An 18,222-nucleotide genomic window follows, 5' to 3' on the forward strand; every position below is an offset into this window, starting at 1 on the left:
GGGTATCAGTCAGTACTCTTATTTCTATCCATGTAGTATTTCAAACAGCAGGATGTGCATTAAGTATCAACTGGTTGTAATTTCTAGAAGCCAGACTGCGGGCTGTGATCATTTGTCTGAGCAAATCTAATATCTAAATGCTGTAGCTCAAATATTATATTCTGGCAGATAGGATATGAATAAATAGGCTATCCTCCACTCAAAATTATTTCATCAAAGCAAGTTAGCCACTTTTGATACAATTTACATGAGTGTTTGTGTGTACTATTTTTTTTTTTACACTAAATAGATTATACTGGGAACATTTCTCAGTTGCTGTGGCTTTAGCTTCTTATACTTTACTGAATAGTATAAAACATTGTTCTCCAATCTGGTATTTTAGCTGGGAATTTTAAGAATCAAAGTTCAACAACACTGGAGAGAGTACTGGTTTGGGGAAACTTGGTGCAACATGTCACAAAATCCCTCTTCACTAATTCTTCACAACACTTCATTCTTTACTTTGCTGTATTAGCTGCATTAAACTTAGAAATGCCATTCTTCAAGGTTGTATCCATATTCAGAAACCTAATAGGAGACCTTATTCTGTCACCTGTTTTCCTGGGCTTTGAGTTAACGTTCCTTAAAGTTCCGTTCTTCTTTATGTATGACACTATGCCCTTGATCTGTACACATGATTAATATGGGAACAACTGCTTATAGTTGCCTGTTTGTTTTGAATGATGACCTGTAGCACAAAAACAAAGACAAATGAACTGCAAGCCAGACGTTCAAGCAACAGTGGTCTGGTGAATTCAGACAAAGGGCTTTGAGTTGGTATTAAATTAATCCTGAAGAAGCAAAGATATTGCTTAACCATTATGCAAGATATGCTTATGACCCCTATTAATGCCCATAATGGAGACAAGAGAAAAAGTGATTCATCTTAAAATTTTCATTTATTTGAAGCCTTTGCTCATTTACCCAATGCCTGGAATCACACACTGTACTAAGATATAAAGCAATTTGTTTGCTTTTGTTTAAAAAAGATTCATAATTTGTGCCCCCTGAAATTGATTCCATTGATGGAATTGATGGAATCTATCTGAAGACCTACTATTTAGACCAGTGTTCCTTAAAGTCTGCTCCTGGGGGTCTTGTATAGCCTTATAACAAACTCTGGGTGGCTCCCAATCAAAAATTAAATCAACATAAAAATCATATTAAAACTATAAAACTAAACATATTGAACATAAAAACCTGGTACAAAATCAAGATTTCTATATGCAGTCATCTTATCCTATCCCAGCACTTGGGGAGGAAAGCCAAGTCTTCAGTATTTTACAGAAGGCTAGGAGGGTTAGAGACTTTGCAGAACTTCAGGGGGGAAAGTGTTCCATAGGGCAAGGGTTGCCATGGAAAAGGTACACTTCTTAGATCCCATAAGATGGCAATGCTTAAGAGAAGGGACTAGGAGCGTGCTCATTTTATTATAAACTGGTAGGGTAGATGTTCTTAGGGAAAGGCAGTCCCACAGGTAATCTGTACCATTTAGAGCTTTAATGGTGTTGACCAGCACCTTGAATTTGCACTTGGAAAGAAACTAGCCAGTGAAGCTTGCATAACAGAAGTGTTACATAAGCAAACCTAGGGGTAACCAGTGATGGTAACTATCATTGTATATGCTGCCCATCACTGGCACCCATAACTACACATAATATTTTCAGAATTTTAAAACAGTCTCACTTTTTTCAGTCTTATTTTTGTAAAAAAAAAAAAAAAAAAGTTTCCCATGAAAAAAATGTAATTATGCCAATATCTTATGAGCTTAATATTATTGTTACACGATTTAATAAATAAATATTATATAAGTCCTACAAATCTTGTTTCCAAGGTATATCCAATGTATATTCAAGACTTGTTAAGCTGGTCTAGAACCATAAAAATGTCCTGGCAGAATCTGTTGCTTGTCTCCCATTTTCATGAAGACGACTTACACATGCTACTTCTCTGCTACTGTGCTGTACAGTAGACTACCCTTTCCCTTGAAGTATGAGGGAAATTTAGTAGCATTTTTTAATACTCACAACCAAGTTATTTAGGAAAACACTTAAAATGTAATTGCCGCATATATTTATTTATTGTTATCTTTGGGTAATCATTTATGTTCTTTTCTATGTGTGTTTTCAAATTTTAGTCATATGCCAAGTCAGGGTCAACTCTTAGCAAGCAGATGGATAGATTTTCTCCAGTATATTATTAATATTATACCTTGAACATGTTAATGAACTGAATTATCTGAGAAATGTTTAATCTCTCTAATAAAGGTAATAAATCTAACAAATAAATTCCCAAGGCAGATTGTTCCATTGTTGAACAGTCCACACTGTTAAGAATTTTTTCCTATGCCCAACTACATTTTACTTCTTTGTAATTTTATCCAATTGTTTTTTTGTCCTGCTTTTGGAATAACTTTGAATAAATGTATCCATTTTTCTGTATGACAGTTTTCACGTCTATTATGTCTCCCCTTATTGCAAAAAGTCCACTATTGTGCTTTGTAAAGCAGAATTTACAGCTTACAGTGCACATGCCATCACTAAATAAAATCACCGTTTGATTGCAAACAAACCTTCTGCTCCCAAAACATCCTGTACATTTTTTTTCTCTGCCCATACTGTATATACTCTGAGATTCCTGAATAATTAAAAAAAGAAGTGCTAGAGAGATTTACATCCAAGCCTTGTAAATCCTTTTGAGACTCCGATACCTGAATGTATCTAAATAAGACTTTCTTAACAAACTGCCTAACAATATCATGAGTTTATGAAATGTGCAAACCCGAGCAGTAATACACGTGAATCAATAAGTGCACCTAGATTCTAAGGCAGCAATTCCGTTTCTGTGAAACCAAATTTACTGAACAACACGGGGCTGCATATCTCATACTTTTAAGATGTGTGAACTTCAATCCTCGTAATTCTGCTGGCTGGGAATTCTACAGTTGAAGTCCACACGTCTCAAAGTTGCCAGTTTGAAAAACACTGCTATAAAATTATCAGGTACGTTTTACTGTATGCTGAAAGCAAATAGGAGTATAAATTAAATAAACACAATCCCATTCATAAACCCATTTGAAATTGCAAAAAACAAACAAAACAAAAATCCAACCATTCTATTTAAATTAATTTACACCTCTGTACCTGCCTATCTCAGAGCCAGTATTCAATTTAACGCCAACATGTTAGATTGCACTAATTTACATGCAAGAAGTAATTTACACTTTGTTTCTTGTTACCAAGTTGACACACGGTGCCAGGGCGAAGCCCGTTCTACACCATTTACTGTTCGTAAATCTAGAAACCAAAACGTCTCCCTTTTTTTCCGGCTGATAAAGTGGAATGGTTAGCTGTCCGCGGCAAACCCTGATCAACGCAAAACAAACTTGATACGAGTTTCTCTCTGCCGGGTTATTCACCACTTTAAGAACACAGGATTTTGACGGACGTTATACTTTTTTTATACTTTCGAACGAAGAGGTAGCAAAAAAAAAAAAAAGTAGAATTTGGATCGGGCAGAAATTTAGGCACCAGTCCTTAACGTCAGAGAGTTGAAGTCCTGGGGCCTTTCTTAGTGACAGCAAACCTAGCACATGCGCCGCGAAGGAAAGTAATTGGCAGGAACTGCTAGTGAGCCATGCCGACTGTCGGCGTGAAGCGAGATCTGCTTTTTCAAGCCTTGGGAAGGAGCTACAGTAAGGAAAAGCTTTGGGGGCTTGTAGTGAGCGTGTCTTTTGGTCAGAAGAGGTGGGGAAAGAGGTCATTACGATGATATTTTGCACTAGATGTGGGGCAGCTCGGTTAAGGGTAAGAAAGGAGCACCTTAGTAGATTCGGAGCATAATGGAGCTTCCATAAAGTTCTTTGAGCTCAGGGGCGAAAAGGTACATTATCTTGCCCTGATTTGGTGCTTACCCAAATACGATGGGCTGCAGCCTCCGCTGCTTTCGACCAAGTCCGTGTCTGGTGTGGACTTGGCAGTTGTACTCCCGCACATTCAGCCTGTACCAGGTTGGAGAGAGGTTAAGTGACAAGGGTAAAGGGGGGGGGGGCTTTTATTTTCCAACAGGAAGCCAGACAAAAACAACCTTACTTATTGATTAATAAAGATCATTAGCCCACCATAGCTATGAAAATGGAAGGATATTACATTGGTTGCTTATCGAAATTGCATCATTTCCTGTTGGTTTGAAATCCTTCTGAATGATATTTAACCAAATATTAAGATGAAATCAGTTATCTTTTTCCAAAAGATACATTAATTTCACTTTAATAGATAACCAATCGTAAAAGCGCTTTTTTTTTTTTTTTTTTTTTGCAGCTGATGAAGAATTTGATGAACTGTGTTTTGAATTTGGTTTGGAACTTGATGAAATTGTAAGTATTTTTACTGTTATATTTATTGCAGACTTACTGTAGATGGAATGGGTGAGGTGTAATCAGTGGTGGGTTGCCCCCGGTTCGCACCTGTTCTATAGAACTGGTAGTAAAACAGGTGGGAGGTTCCTCCCACTGACCCCAATGTCATCAGAACGCTTCTGCAGAAGAGCACGCACGCACGGCCCCATTGCAAACCGGTAGTAAAGGTAAGTAGAACCCACCCCTGGGTGTAATGCAAGAGTCATATTAAGCATTTTTCCCTAATTCTTCAAGATTCTGTTTTGTAAAAAAAACTTTAGTTAACAATGAAAACAGAGTGGTTCTAATTATGCTATTATTTCCTTTTTCAATAATCTGTTGCATATCTAGAAATGAACAAGGTGATTACTGGAAGCCAGCATGGGTTTATTAAAAACAGATTATGCCAGACAAACTTTATTATCTCTTTTTATAAAGTGATTACATTAGTGGATCAGGAAAATACTGATCAACTGCATTTGTGTGTAGTCCTCAATGGAGCTACACCTACATAGAGGGAAGTAAGCAGTGGGATACCTCAAGGTTCTGTCTTGGGCTGGGGCTCTTCAACATATTCATAAATGATCTAGATGAGGGGATAATTTGCAAACAACACCAAGCTTGGAGGAATTGCCAACACTTTGGAAGATAGACTCAAGATTCAGAAGGATCTTGACAGACTTGAGCATTGGCCCTATCTAACAAGATGCTGTTCTGTGATGTAAAAAATAAGGTCCTGCACTTAGCCAAGAAAATATAATGGCATAGATATAAAATAGGAAGTACCTAGTTCAACAGAAGTATCTGTGAGAGGCATTTAGGTGTTCTATTGGATCACTGCTTAAATATGAGTCAGCAATGTGTTGCACCTGCCAAAAAAGACAACATAGTTCTAGATTGCATCAACAGAGAGAAAGCATCAAGATCAGGGAAGTGATAGTACCACCTTATACTGCATTGATGAGGCCACACTTGGAATATGACTCTGGGCAGTGTATAATTAAAAAATAATATGCTTTATACTTTTTTTTTTATTTTAGACTTCTGAGAAGGACATAATAAGCAAAGAAAAAGGTGATGGAAAAGCAGAGGGTGCATCAGAAACCATTCTGTATAAAATTGATGTTCCTGCTAATCGATATGATCTCCTTTGTTTGGAAGGCCTAGTCAGAGGTCTTCAGATTTTTAAAGAGAGGTAATACTCTATGACATTTGAGACTAATATTATTAAATGCTGTATTAGACTTATAAGTAAGCATTCAGATGTAACATCTCAGCTCCTGAATAATTTTTATGTGTTTGTGCTTTAGCAACAAATCCTACCTAATAATCCAAACTTTACACTTTATAGATAGTCTTCACTTTATTAACCACTTCGTTCAGCAACTGTTTGAAGTTGCGATGGCACTGAACAAGTGGTATTTACAACCCAGTCTTGATATTCCAGCTGGCGCAGTGCCCCTGGTCACATAATCATGATTTGATTGTTTGGAATCTGGCTTGTGCTTACAATCGTTGCTATGTACATAATTGCCATTTGCAACCTTTCCTTTTGGCTTCCCACAAGAAAGTCAATGGGGAAGCTTGCAGAAAAGGTTACAAGTCATACTGATAAATCTCTCTGGCTTTCCTATATTTGTGCAATGAAATGTCATGCCATCAACCCCCAGACTTCCCATGCTTTTGCCTGTCACTCCATCCACTCCACTAGCCTTTCTATAGTCACACTGCACTGTGCCATCCATCCCCAGGCTTTCCTTCACTTGCACATGGCCTACAGAAGGTCTCCCAAACCTTCTCCCATCTCATATGCAGCCTGCACTGGTGATCCTAGGGCATCCTTTTCTGTGCCACACCATTCTTCTTACCTTGGACTGCTGTTACTTCCTAACCAATAATCTGGGATTGTCATCACTAAGCAATATGATCATGTTGAAATCACACTCTAAAATCATAATGCTTAATCATGGTAATCCTTGTCCCAGTTGCTGTTGTAAGTCAAGGTCTATCTGTATCCTTTCGAGATCGATAAAATGAGGACCCAGAATGCTGAGGGCAATATGCTGACTGTAAAGCTTTAGGGCAGGGTGAAATGCTCCCGGTTCAGACCAGATCACCCAATCCGGTAGCGATGACAATGGGTGGTTCAGAGAACCGGTAACAAAAATCCCTGCCCCCCCCCCCTTCAGCTGAGTCGTGCAATTATCAGAGGCTGTTTTTTTTTACTTTTAAAAGCATTTTTTCTACAACCTCTTCAGCCAAAAAAATGCTTTTAAAAGTAAAAAAAAAGCCTCTGATGATCGCGTGGCTTAGCTGGGATCATCAGAGGCTTTTAAAAGCATTTTTTTCTGCAATCTCTTCGGCCGAAGAGGTTGTAGGGCAGTGATGGCTAACCTTTTTGCCGCCGTGTGCCAAAAGTGGGGGTCGTGCTGGGGGGTTGCGTGGGCGTGTACCCAAACCCATAATTCAATGCCCCCTGTGACCCCCCCCCACATGCATGCGATGGCAAAAAGGTTAGCGGTGGGCCCGGTAAGCCCGTTTTTCGCCCTCCCCAGGCTCCAGAGGCTTTCAGACTCTGCTATGTTTGTAAATTGAGGATTACCCGTATTGCAATACATTGCATCAGGTCTTAATAAGTAAACATCAAGTTTATTTCTGAGTGGACAGTAAGTCTTGGTTTGTAAAATATACTTAAATTGATTGAATAAAGGTCTAGTGTCTCGAGTTTTGTGCAATATTTCCAAGCTTGGTCAGAGGGAACTTTGGTTTTATGTTCGTTTTTGTGGCTATGTATGTACGTATTTATTTATTTGCCATCCACTGAGCCACCATGACTCCAGTAAAAGCAATGAAACAAAAAACAGTGAAAGTAATAGTGATTTGTATCAGTCTACAAATACAAATGGGGACGGCAGCAGGATGTGCAGTGGGGGAGGTGGGGGGGATCTGCTATTAGTCTAACTGCGAGTTTCAGTATGGATTATTAAGTAATCTCAGGTTGGCTGACTAGTTTTTGGTTCTATGTATTTTGCAACTCCACCCCCAAAGTGTTCTCAGTAATTAAATTAGCTGTGTGCTGCAAATGAAGATCTTAGTGCAATGATGGCTAACCTTTTCCTGATTGTGCCCAAAGCGCGCATGCCCAACCCCCCAAAATGCAAGGCATGTGTGGCCCCCATGATGCGCATGCCTTCTGCATGCACAGCAGAGACCTGAAGACAGCTGGCAGGTGGGAGACACGCATGCAGAGCTGAGCTGGGGCGATGGCTTATGTGCCCACAGAGAGGGCGCTGGGTGCCATCTCTGGCACACGTGCCATAGGTTCATCATCACGGTTGTAGGGGAAAAAAATGCCTTTAAAAGCCTCTGATGATCCCAGCTGAGTTGCCTGATTGTCAGAGGCTTCTAAAAGCATTCAGCTGACGAGGTTGCAGAAAAAATGCTTTTAAAAGTAAAAAAAAAAAAAAAAAAAAGTTGGCCACGCCCACCCAGTCACATTACTCACATTACTCCCCAAGCCCACAGAACCAATAGTAACAAATTTTAGATTTCACCCCTGCTTTAGGGTTGTAAAGCATTGTGAAGTGGTATATGTCTAAGTACTAGTAAAGGATAGATTCAGAAATAACTAGAAATTCAGGTTGCTTGAACTGCTTTGGGCCCATGTAATTTATGTTTGCCTGTTGTTTAAACAATATCTTATATTACATTAAATCATAAACATTTTATGTTTATGAAACAAATGGAAATAAATTTCATTCAAAACTCATTAAAACAAATTTCTGAAAAGATTTAATGGCAAATTATTTTCATTTTGTTGGTATTTAATAGCATTTAAGACACAATCCTTTATTATCATTAGGAATTGATAATAATGACAGAATTATCTGCTAGTGATAGGCAAAATATTTCTATTTTTTAAAGCTCAAAATAGCTTTTTGAATCATGCTGGAAGTATTTGTATGTTTCTGTGTGCTAGTTGGGTATTGATTGGATGGGGAAGAAGCATTAAGATGACATTTGCCTCCAAAACTGATCTTTAATATTAAAATCTCATTATTTTAGAATAAGGGCTCCACGATATAAAAAAATTACACCACCCAATGGTGAAATTCAAAGACTTACCATTAATGAAGAGGTAAGTATAGTTGAATCCTCATCTTGATGCATAGATTGTAAATACATGTTTTTCAAATTGAAGTCAATTTTTGTAGAGGTTAGCTAAGAGTCAACAAGCATAAAATTGTTGCTATATTGATCAACAGTACTGCTCTTCCTTTGAATACAGACATTTAAAGAATACAAATAATACTCATTTTTAAAGTCTACAGAATTAGTTATTTTAAATGTTTTGGTTTAAGATGAAGGCTTAATTTTATTAAATAATGGATTGCTTTATGGAGCATTTAATATTTTCATCCAAATTGTCTGTTACTAATAATTATATCTATTTTATGGCAGACTGCCCAAATCCGTCCTTATGCTGTGGCTGCAGTTCTTCGTAATATAACTTTTGTCAAAGACCGCTATGATAGTTTCATTGACCTACAGGAAAAATTGCATCAAAATATATGCAGGTTAGTTGTATTCTGAAAAAGATTTTTTTTTAGTGAAATAATAAAACTATTGAATTAGAATGTGTTTTAAGTTGAAAAGAAAATGCTAAAGTACACTGTTTTTATGTGGTATTTTAAAAATCAGATGTAAGTAAAATGGGAAGGAAACTTCTGCATATAATATGTGTGTATTCATTTTTCAGATGCAAGTTACAGTGTAATATTTAAAGTTTATTATACATGAATAATATTTATTATACAAGAATATAACAACTGTCACTTTATCCCTATCTCTATTGGTACCCTGTTTAATGGGAATTTGGTATCTAGAAGAGATGTTAATTCATTTTGCTTTCTTTTTAGGAAGAGATCATTAGTTGCAATTGGTACCCATGATCTAGATACAATCTCTGGCCCATTTATATATACAGCTAAACCACCACCTGAAATTAAATTCAAACCATTGAATCAGGATAAAGAATACAGTGCTCCTGAGATCATGGAAATGTACAGGGTAAGTTATTTTAAAACAACTAGATATTTTTTCATTAATTTGTGATTTGATACAATTTATATGACCACTTATCTCAACATAGTGACTGGATGAATACAATTATAAATACATGCAAACAGCATCTCATGAAAGTATAAACAAGAACTTAATGTCTATAACCTGGAAAAATGCTTAACGCATTGTAAGCCGCTCTGAGTCTTCGGAGAAGGGTGGCATATAAATCAAATTTAAAATAAAAAATAAAAAACCAAACACACACAAACAATACAATGTAACTGAGGCTCCTAGTGAACTCACAGATTTGGAAAAACTGTAACCAGCATTATACACTGGACTGAGTTAACATCCAGCTTTTATAACTAGGAATGTTCCAAAACACTTGGCCGATAGTAGAAAGCCTTAGATCATGCAGTAATCCAGTAAACCTTTGAGCATTGCTAAAATAGGTTTTCTCTTTTTTGTAAATTCATTTCTGACCTCATACTACTGTTGTTCCTTGCCCTAACTAGAGCTTGCCCTAACTATGATCTGTTTATTTAGATGTCATAGCATAGAACTGAGCTTGTAAGCCCACTTTGTGATTTAGGAGACATTAGATAATAGTTCTATCTGAAAGCCTGTGATGTAGCAATCTTGCTAAAGCTAAGTAGCTGTTGCTTATATGGCTGTTCGGATTAGACTCCGCTGATTGCTCTTCATGTATCTTCTTATGCTTCATAGAATCAGAGCTGGAAAGAATCTTGGAAGTCTTCTTGTCCAACTTCCTGCCCAAATAAATAATCCTTCATGTATTTCTCTATACTTTCCCTATCAAATTTACTTTACTGGTTTCATTTTGCCAACAATTTTGGAACATTGGCCTGAAATATAATGTCCAGTAAGACAAAATCTGCTTTTAATGTTTTTCGCCTACAATGGATAACATTAGAAATTTCTCTTCTGGTGATACTGTAAAATTATTGCACTATGGTCATTCTGTTATGAATTTGTCAACATTCAAACTCCTTGATAGTTTGCTTGTTTTATACAGATTAGCAATAAATTGAAAGCCAGTTGAGTTTTTACAGATAATTCTATTTCTAATTTCATATCTGCTCATAGACTTTTGAATAATGAATGTGCCATAAGGAATATACTGGGAAATAAGTGAATTGCCGATCACCTTTCTAGTATATAGTGACTTTTTCCAATGAAAAAAAATCATTCATATATAACATCTACGCATCTATTCTAGGGCTTAATGTATATTATACAGATACTATAAGATGATACTGTGTAATGGTTTCTGAACATTAACTTTTGTTTGTTTTAGACGGATAGCCATCTTAGACACTATCTGCATATTATTGAAAATGAATCACTTTATCCAGTTATCTATGATAGCAATGGTGTTGTTCTCTCAATGCCACCAATAATTAATGGTAAGACTTTTCTTAGCAATATTTGTTTTAACCTCAATTAAATGAAAGAAATAGGAAATGGCATACTGTTATAGTCTGAAACTTGTTGTATTTATTTCAGGACATACTCCTCAATATAAGAATTTTTTTTTCCTGTTTCTAAGAACCTCTTCATGCTTTTTGAATATATTCTCAAGATCTGTTTGATCTCTTTAACAAAAATGGAATATAAACTTTTTATAAAATTTTAAATTGGTTGAAGTTCTCATATGTACTAATAAAGGAGAATATTTTTAGCTCAGGGTTGGCATAAAGGATCTTTGGTGCTTTCTGAACTTGCTTGTTTTCTTGCAGATGTTTCATTACCCAAACTAGCACTGAGGATGTTAGCTAGTTTGGATAATGAATTTTATGCAAGAAAACAAGTTCAGAAAGCACCAAGGTTCTCATATGTACACTTAGGTATAATCTACTCAGCAGACTAGATGCAACTGGCACATTGAATTCCTGTTCTGTCTGCATCCTTCCCATGTACTGTACAACTGGAACATATTTGGGAAAAGCTCCCAGGATAAGAAAATAGGGGAAACATCATAGATAACCAGAAGCTCACTTCCATGAGGATGAATGTGGTATTGTTGTAAAATGCATTTCTACATATCATTTAAAACAGCTCTAAGGTTACAGATTTCTCAAGAATGTAATTTTAAAATGAGACTGAGTATCTTTCTATAAAGTAAAGAACAAACAAAACACAAAAATCCATTATGGAACAGATTGAGGCTCCTAGTGAACTCTCGTGGAAAGTGCATTTGTACTTCATAGGAAGCCAGAATTTCAGAATTCTTGCTTACAGATGGGGAAGCAAAACCGCTACTGCATACTGCTGAAATTGCAGTCATTAATTCCTATTATAAAACAACATAGTTAAATGAATTCTGGACAGCAGTAAATTGTAGTTTGTTTCTCATGACATAGAAACTGGGGATTCTGGCCTGCGAAAACATAGAACTGACTGGGATTAAGCTTAATATATGTCTGCATGTTCTTTCAATAAATACTGCAACATGTTTCAAAGAAATATAAATAATCTATCCATAGATGCACCAATGTTGTCTTTAGCTATAGGCAGTATTGCTTCATTTTTCAAAGAATAATTTTTGCAATTTATTGCAGTTCAAATGATATCGATTTCTTAGAAAAGCCATGATATTTATGCAAATTACCACTATATTATTACTACAAAATTATGGCAAATGTAGAACATTCCACTGACTATATTGCAACCTTCACTAGTAGTTTCAGCTGCAGGGCCTGGTCCCCAAAATAATGTAGGTGTAATCATGTCTATACATCTGGGTTTCAAAGTCTTCTCAAATATCCTGGTACAAAATTATGAACAGCTATAAACAAGGAGAAACAATAATCTACCGAACCTGCAAATTCTTGTTCATTTAAAGAAAGATCACTTGGATCTAAGCATGCATGTTTATTTTGCTGGTTGTTAGGTTTTCTAGTACTGTAGTTCTAATTCCAGTATTCAATAGAAAGATCTGTAAACCTCGGTCTTTTAAATTCAAGAACACAAAAAATTGCATCTTCAATTCCAGTGTATTTCTGTTTTTTAGGAGAACATTCAAAAATTAGCCTCAAAACTAGAAATGTATTCATTGAGTGTACAGCCACAGATCTTACCAAGGTAAATACCCTTGACCAGCAAAATGTTGAGCAAAGTTAATCTTGACCTACAGAAAAAAATTAAAACTGATCAGTGTTTGTTTTTAGAAATGTGACCTGCTTCAAAGCGAATATAAGGAGTAAGTTTGATGCTTTATAAAAGGATTTGAAAATGTTGGATCATAGCAATCAGTTGTAGGGTTATTTTTATGTCTCTAGAAATTAAAATGGATATAAATGTATATAATGTAATGAACTACTCAGAGTTTGGATCTTTTGTCAGCTTCATAGACATGTGGACACTTCATTTGTTAATTGGTTTAGTTAGTAATTTAGTTGCCCAGTTTTTCATGGACATTTTTGGAAAATTAATAAATTTTTTAAAGATTTCTTATGAACTGATATTGTAATTTTGTATTTAAAACATTCATTAATTTAATACGGTTACTTAAATTATAGTATTTAATAATTAAATATTTTAATTTAAGAAATAGGTATGCTTTCTGTGTTTCAGGCAAAAAATGTACTCGATATCCTGGTTACAATGTTCAGTGAATATTGCAATAAGCCATTCACGTGAGTTAGTCTGACTTTTCCTTTTATAACAGTATGCATGTTTGTTGTAGCCTCTGCTGTAATTGTGTGTTTTTGCTCTCTTTTAAGGGTTGAAGCAGTAGAAGTAACTTATCCTAATGGAAAAAGCTACATCTTTCCAGTGAGTATTATAAAAGCTAACATAAGAGTTTTTATATATTTTAGAATCAGAACACCTTTGGAAAGGAAAGCTAGTATATGTTATTTATTTATTTATTTATTTATTTATTTATTTATTTATTTATTTATTTATTTATTTAGTCAGTCAGTCAGTCAGTCAGTCAGTCAGTCAGTCTTCTGAAAGTAACTCTGGACATTTGTCTTTATTACTCCTTCTGAGTTCATAGATCTTCCTTAGTGAATGGTATTATTACTATTTCCCACACTGTTCTATTTAATATATTAAAATATACTGGTTGCCCAAGGTATATTTTAAAGTGTTACTGTACCAAATGGGTAGCACTTTCCACTGCAGTGCATTTTCTAACTTCATAGTCTATCTGAACTAAATTGCTTCACTCATGATTTACCAAAGCATGGGCATTGTCCTCAGGATGTTGATTCTGTAGAATAGAATTAAGATTTTTTTAAAAAAAAATCAGAAGTAAGTGATAGTGGTAAAGAGCATCCTGGTGAATTAGAAAGTTCTGTGGAAAGAAACTCAGTTTGTCTTCTGGTAAATGAATGTTCTGTTTGGATTTCAAATTTGAATCATTTTTAATTTTGAATGCTCCATGTATTGAAGTGTAAATCAGTTGCCAGTATTGCAAGCGAGGCTATATTTTGGAAATGTTTTGAACTAAAAAAAAATAATGAAGTGTTCAAGAGAGCAGTTTTGCCTTTAAAAATGCTGTTTGGCACTCCAAACAGTTTATTTCAAATTCCAAATAGTTTTAATTTGAAAATTTTTATTGATACCTATTGTTTTGTGATATTCTCCATCCACTGGAAGTCATTTAATAAAGAACTAAGTTCCCTATTGCATACCATTTTATAAATGCATCTAGCATATATTGGTAATACTTATGTTTTCCCAGGTTCAAAATGTTTGCTTATGTCTAATGTATGTATAAATTTTGTAAGAGTTTTTTTGTCTATATGTTAAAATAAATAATTACAATCCAAAGCGTAGTTGAAATCTCAGATTTCTTATATTTTAACTAAGGAAGCAGACATTTTTCCCTCTCAGAGAACCTCTAATAGAGATATTCTTCTGATCTTTTGGAGAAGATCTTCCTGCAAAAAACAGAGTGGAAAAACAGAACACTGGATCTTGCATATATTGAAAGAAAAATAACACAATTCTTAGCCAATGCAAAATATATAACATATAATATACTAACAAAGTACACATATTTTCAGTAACAGCAGGTTCCAGAACATGAATAACTCAATATTGCTCCAAATATTAGAAGGTGATTTGCCTGTCTATAACAAGTAGTTAGTTACATGGAGGAAGATGTTAATAAGTTCTTGACATTTCTCTGCCTGGCAATGCATACTGGAGAAACTTTTAAAAGCCTGGAATTGTTTATATTCATGTATAGCTATTTATTTTATGCATATCTAATGCTAATATGTTAAATGATTGTTCATATGATGGATGGTTATGAAAAAATTGCTATCATATGTTTAGTCAGGAAAATTGATTACATTGTTTAATAATGATTACTACTAATATTTTAAAATAGTAAAACTCTTATTAGCAATACCTAGTTGAAAATTAAGTTTGTTCTAGAAGCAAGTCTAATTATATGAGAGCAATGATTCTTGTGTCATCATCTTTTAGGAGCTGCCCTATCGTCGTGAAAAGATAAAACCTGAAATAATTAACAAGAAGATAGGAATTAGGTATGTTCTTTTTCTTCAGAAAATGCATATAGAGTGCTATTTATGGCATCTGTGATAAGATTTTTGTGTGATTGGTTCTAGCCAATGGTAATTTTTATAAGAGCAGGCAAGACTGATCATAATTCATTAGACGTATATTATTTAACCAGACTTCTTGGTTTGTTCTACAAACTGTAATACTATTAAATCACAACTTAGTAAATAGGATAGCTTGCAAAGTAGTCTCTAGATTTGAGATCCTATTGTTAGCATGCTTAGAATAAAACTGGTGGCAACCCTAAAGATGTTCCAAGATGGCTCCACGGTTGACACTGTTACTTGGAACCCTGACAACTGGCTTTGGTTGTGCATGTGGCATACTGATCAAAATGAAATGTTCAGTATTGTTCTTACCATGAGCAGAGAATGCTGCTTGTGGCATAAGTACAATTTAGGTTTGGGACACCTAATCTATAACTTATCTATTTAAAAAAATTCTATGACAAAGCCAGATTGCCAAAAGCATGATGGATAGTGAAGGCCCATCTATGAGGCCCATCTATACACCGAGATCATCTGGCAATGATCTCGGTGTATAGAAGATTGCAGCTAGGACTATAAGGCAGGTAAATGGTAAACAGCATGAATGAAATGAAAAAAGATCGATACATTGTGTATTTGTGACTGTGAGCAAAAGAAAAATGTTATAATACATCTGATTATAGACGGCCTGATTTTATAGAATTCAGTTGATAGATACCTTAATGGAATCAAAAGTGTAAGTTTAAACATGAATAGAATGGTAGTATATCCCAGAAATAATTAATTGGCATCTAAGAATGTTGTGGGTAGTTTATAAACTTGGAAACTGATTTGTTAATGATAATTGTATGTTATACTCCACTAAATGGTGACAAGTAAAGAACCAGGTTTCTGAGGAGAAAAAATGCACAATATTCTGAGAGAATGTAATCCTGGGAACAAAGTGATTAAATTAGATGACATGAATGAATATCTGTGACTGAAACAAGAGACCTAAATAAACGTTGGGACACTTGGTGAGTTTTTATTTAGAAAAGATCTATTTTGAATACATGATTTAAGCATCATTTTATTCATTTGTACATGTGGCAAGGAAAAGAATCTAAATTAAAATATATGATTGGTTTGTTTCTAATAAAATATGCATAGAATTAGTGAGAGATAAAAGGTGCACATAAGGTCTAACATAGGAAAAACTAATTACTTTTAATGCCAAGAGAGGATCCTGAAGGGAAAAAAATGGACCTTTTCTGGAAGAAAAAGTGAAACTTATGAAAGTAAAAATAGAAGAATTACTGAAGAGAAAGTATGAAAGACAAAGAGAGAGAAAGAGTTCAAAATAAATGGGGTTAACAAGAAAAAAGATTTGGCAGAATATATAAATGTAAATATATAAATGTAAATATAAGAATTCTAGCAGACTACAAGGTGTCACAAATTTCCTGCTAGTAAAAGCTAACAGGCCTTTAAGGCTTAGCCCAGGATCTTTCAAAGTTTGGTTCAAATTGACAAGAATGTCAAGGCTTTTAAATTGTGCAGAGATATAAAAATGATAGCACACAAGCAAAAATTAAACCTGATACGGTTCCAATTAGATAATTGTCTAGTTTTTTGCCAAATAACAGTCCTTAATCAGATTTTCCTTCTGATTTCAATTTTGTTAGATATGCTTTTTTGTTTTTCTGGAAGTTCCAAACTTTAATTTGGGGCTAAAAGAGAATGATCTCAGCTTTCTCCTTCTCTCCTTCCTGGTACACAGCTTCTTGATCTTCTCCCATCCTCTGGAGATCTGCTTGCTGTCTTGCACAAGCACAAAGATTCTGCCTTTTAAACAGGGAGGGATGTGAATTTTTGCTTTCTATGTGATAAAGATCTTAGTCTATTGGAATTAGTTGCTGATAGTGAGTGTGGGCAAGACTTTCCAACCTGTCCATTCATTAATATGATAAAATGAATATGCCTGAATTATCTGAACACAGATTTCAGTACAGAGTTTTTCAGGCACTCTGTTATCAGATCTAATCCAGTAAACCTATTCTTTATCTTTAGCACATATTTATTTACTGATTGATTGAAGTAAATAATCAGAAACAAAAAGAAAACATAAACACAAGATCATTGAAGTTTAGACATTCAAACTCAGCATTTTCTGTTAGCAATCATAATTGAGCATAATCTGGAAACTTTCATAGGAGTTTTGGTAGATTGGTCTGCTGCTACAAAGTGTTTAACCTATATTTAAGGCCAATCTATATATTAAATAAAGTAGAGGGAAATATTATCTGAATGCCAAATGTGCGACAATGGAAAACTCAGCAAGATTACAAAACTATTACAATGGCTTCATTTAACCGTGAACGGAGAGACCTGAGTATGGGATGTTCCTGAATTCCAATATCTCTGAGAATTAGATGTTAAATTCATTAATATACATCCTCTTGTATGTAAAATGGAAAGAAAGTATACTATCAATGGCTCCTTAACAGTAGTAAAAGTTTCATTCTGTAGTCCAAGTCCAACTTCTCAATGAAGATAACCTGAACCAAGCATTCATCCCCTAAAGTAGTTTTAGTAGTATTTCAAGCAACTAATTCTCATGTGCACCTTATAGAAACATACCTTCATTAATGAAATCCATGTGGCATGGTTTTTATAAATTTCAACCGAATTGTTTATAAAATAAGTGTTTCTTTGTAGATGAAAAGTTGAGCATTATATAGCAAAAGCTTTAGCATTTTGAATTGAAACAATTTAATGACTGCAGTATCAGAATCAGTATCAGGGACCCGGTGGCTCAGTGGAAGGAATTTGGTGGCTCGGTGGCTAAGACGCTGAGCTTGTCGATAGAAAGGTCAGCAGTTCAGTGGTTCAAATCCCTAGTGCCACGTAACGGGGTAAGCTCCTGTTACTTGTCCCAGCTTCTGCCAACCTAGCAGTTTGACAGCACATAAAAAATGCAAGTATAAAAATAGGGACCACCTTTGGTGGGAAGGTAACAGTGTTCCGTGTGCCTTTGGTGTTGGGTCATGCCAGCCACATGACCATGGAGATGTCTTCAGACAGCCCTGGCTCTTCGGCTTTGAAACGGAGATGAGCACCGCTCCCTAGAGTTGGGAACGACTAGCACATATGTGCGAGGGGAACCTTTACCTTTACCTATCAGAATTATCATTA

The 18,222-nt window shown here is 35.2% G+C and overlaps 1 protein-coding gene across 1 annotated transcript in view; it reads left to right on the top strand.

The window, feature by feature from the left end:
- Positions 1-3,658: 3,658 nt before the first annotated feature.
- The window catches only part of FARSB (phenylalanyl-tRNA synthetase subunit beta), a 34,648-nt gene continuing 20,084 nt past the window's right edge, over positions 3,659-18,222 (top strand). Inside the window, exons 1-11 of the mRNA XM_070945222.1 lie at positions 3,659-3,733; positions 4,359-4,414; positions 5,476-5,630; positions 8,501-8,573; positions 8,897-9,012; positions 9,355-9,505; positions 10,818-10,926; positions 12,534-12,604; positions 13,097-13,158; positions 13,246-13,297; positions 14,966-15,027. Coding sequence (XP_070801323.1) covers positions 3,676-3,733; positions 4,359-4,414; positions 5,476-5,630; positions 8,501-8,573; positions 8,897-9,012; positions 9,355-9,505; positions 10,818-10,926; positions 12,534-12,604; positions 13,097-13,158; positions 13,246-13,297; positions 14,966-15,027 — 965 coding nt within the window. The 5' untranslated portion in view covers positions 3,659-3,675. The remainder of the gene's footprint in view (positions 3,734-4,358; positions 4,415-5,475; positions 5,631-8,500; positions 8,574-8,896; positions 9,013-9,354; positions 9,506-10,817; positions 10,927-12,533; positions 12,605-13,096; positions 13,159-13,245; positions 13,298-14,965; positions 15,028-18,222) is intronic.

The sequence above is a fragment of the Pituophis catenifer genome, unplaced genomic scaffold (genome assembly GCF_029215685.1).
Source record: "Pituophis catenifer annectens isolate HBS135680 unplaced genomic scaffold, rPitCat1.0.hap2 SCAF_6, whole genome shotgun sequence".
In the NCBI taxonomy this organism is placed as follows: domain Eukaryota; kingdom Metazoa; phylum Chordata; class Lepidosauria; order Squamata; family Colubridae; genus Pituophis; species Pituophis catenifer.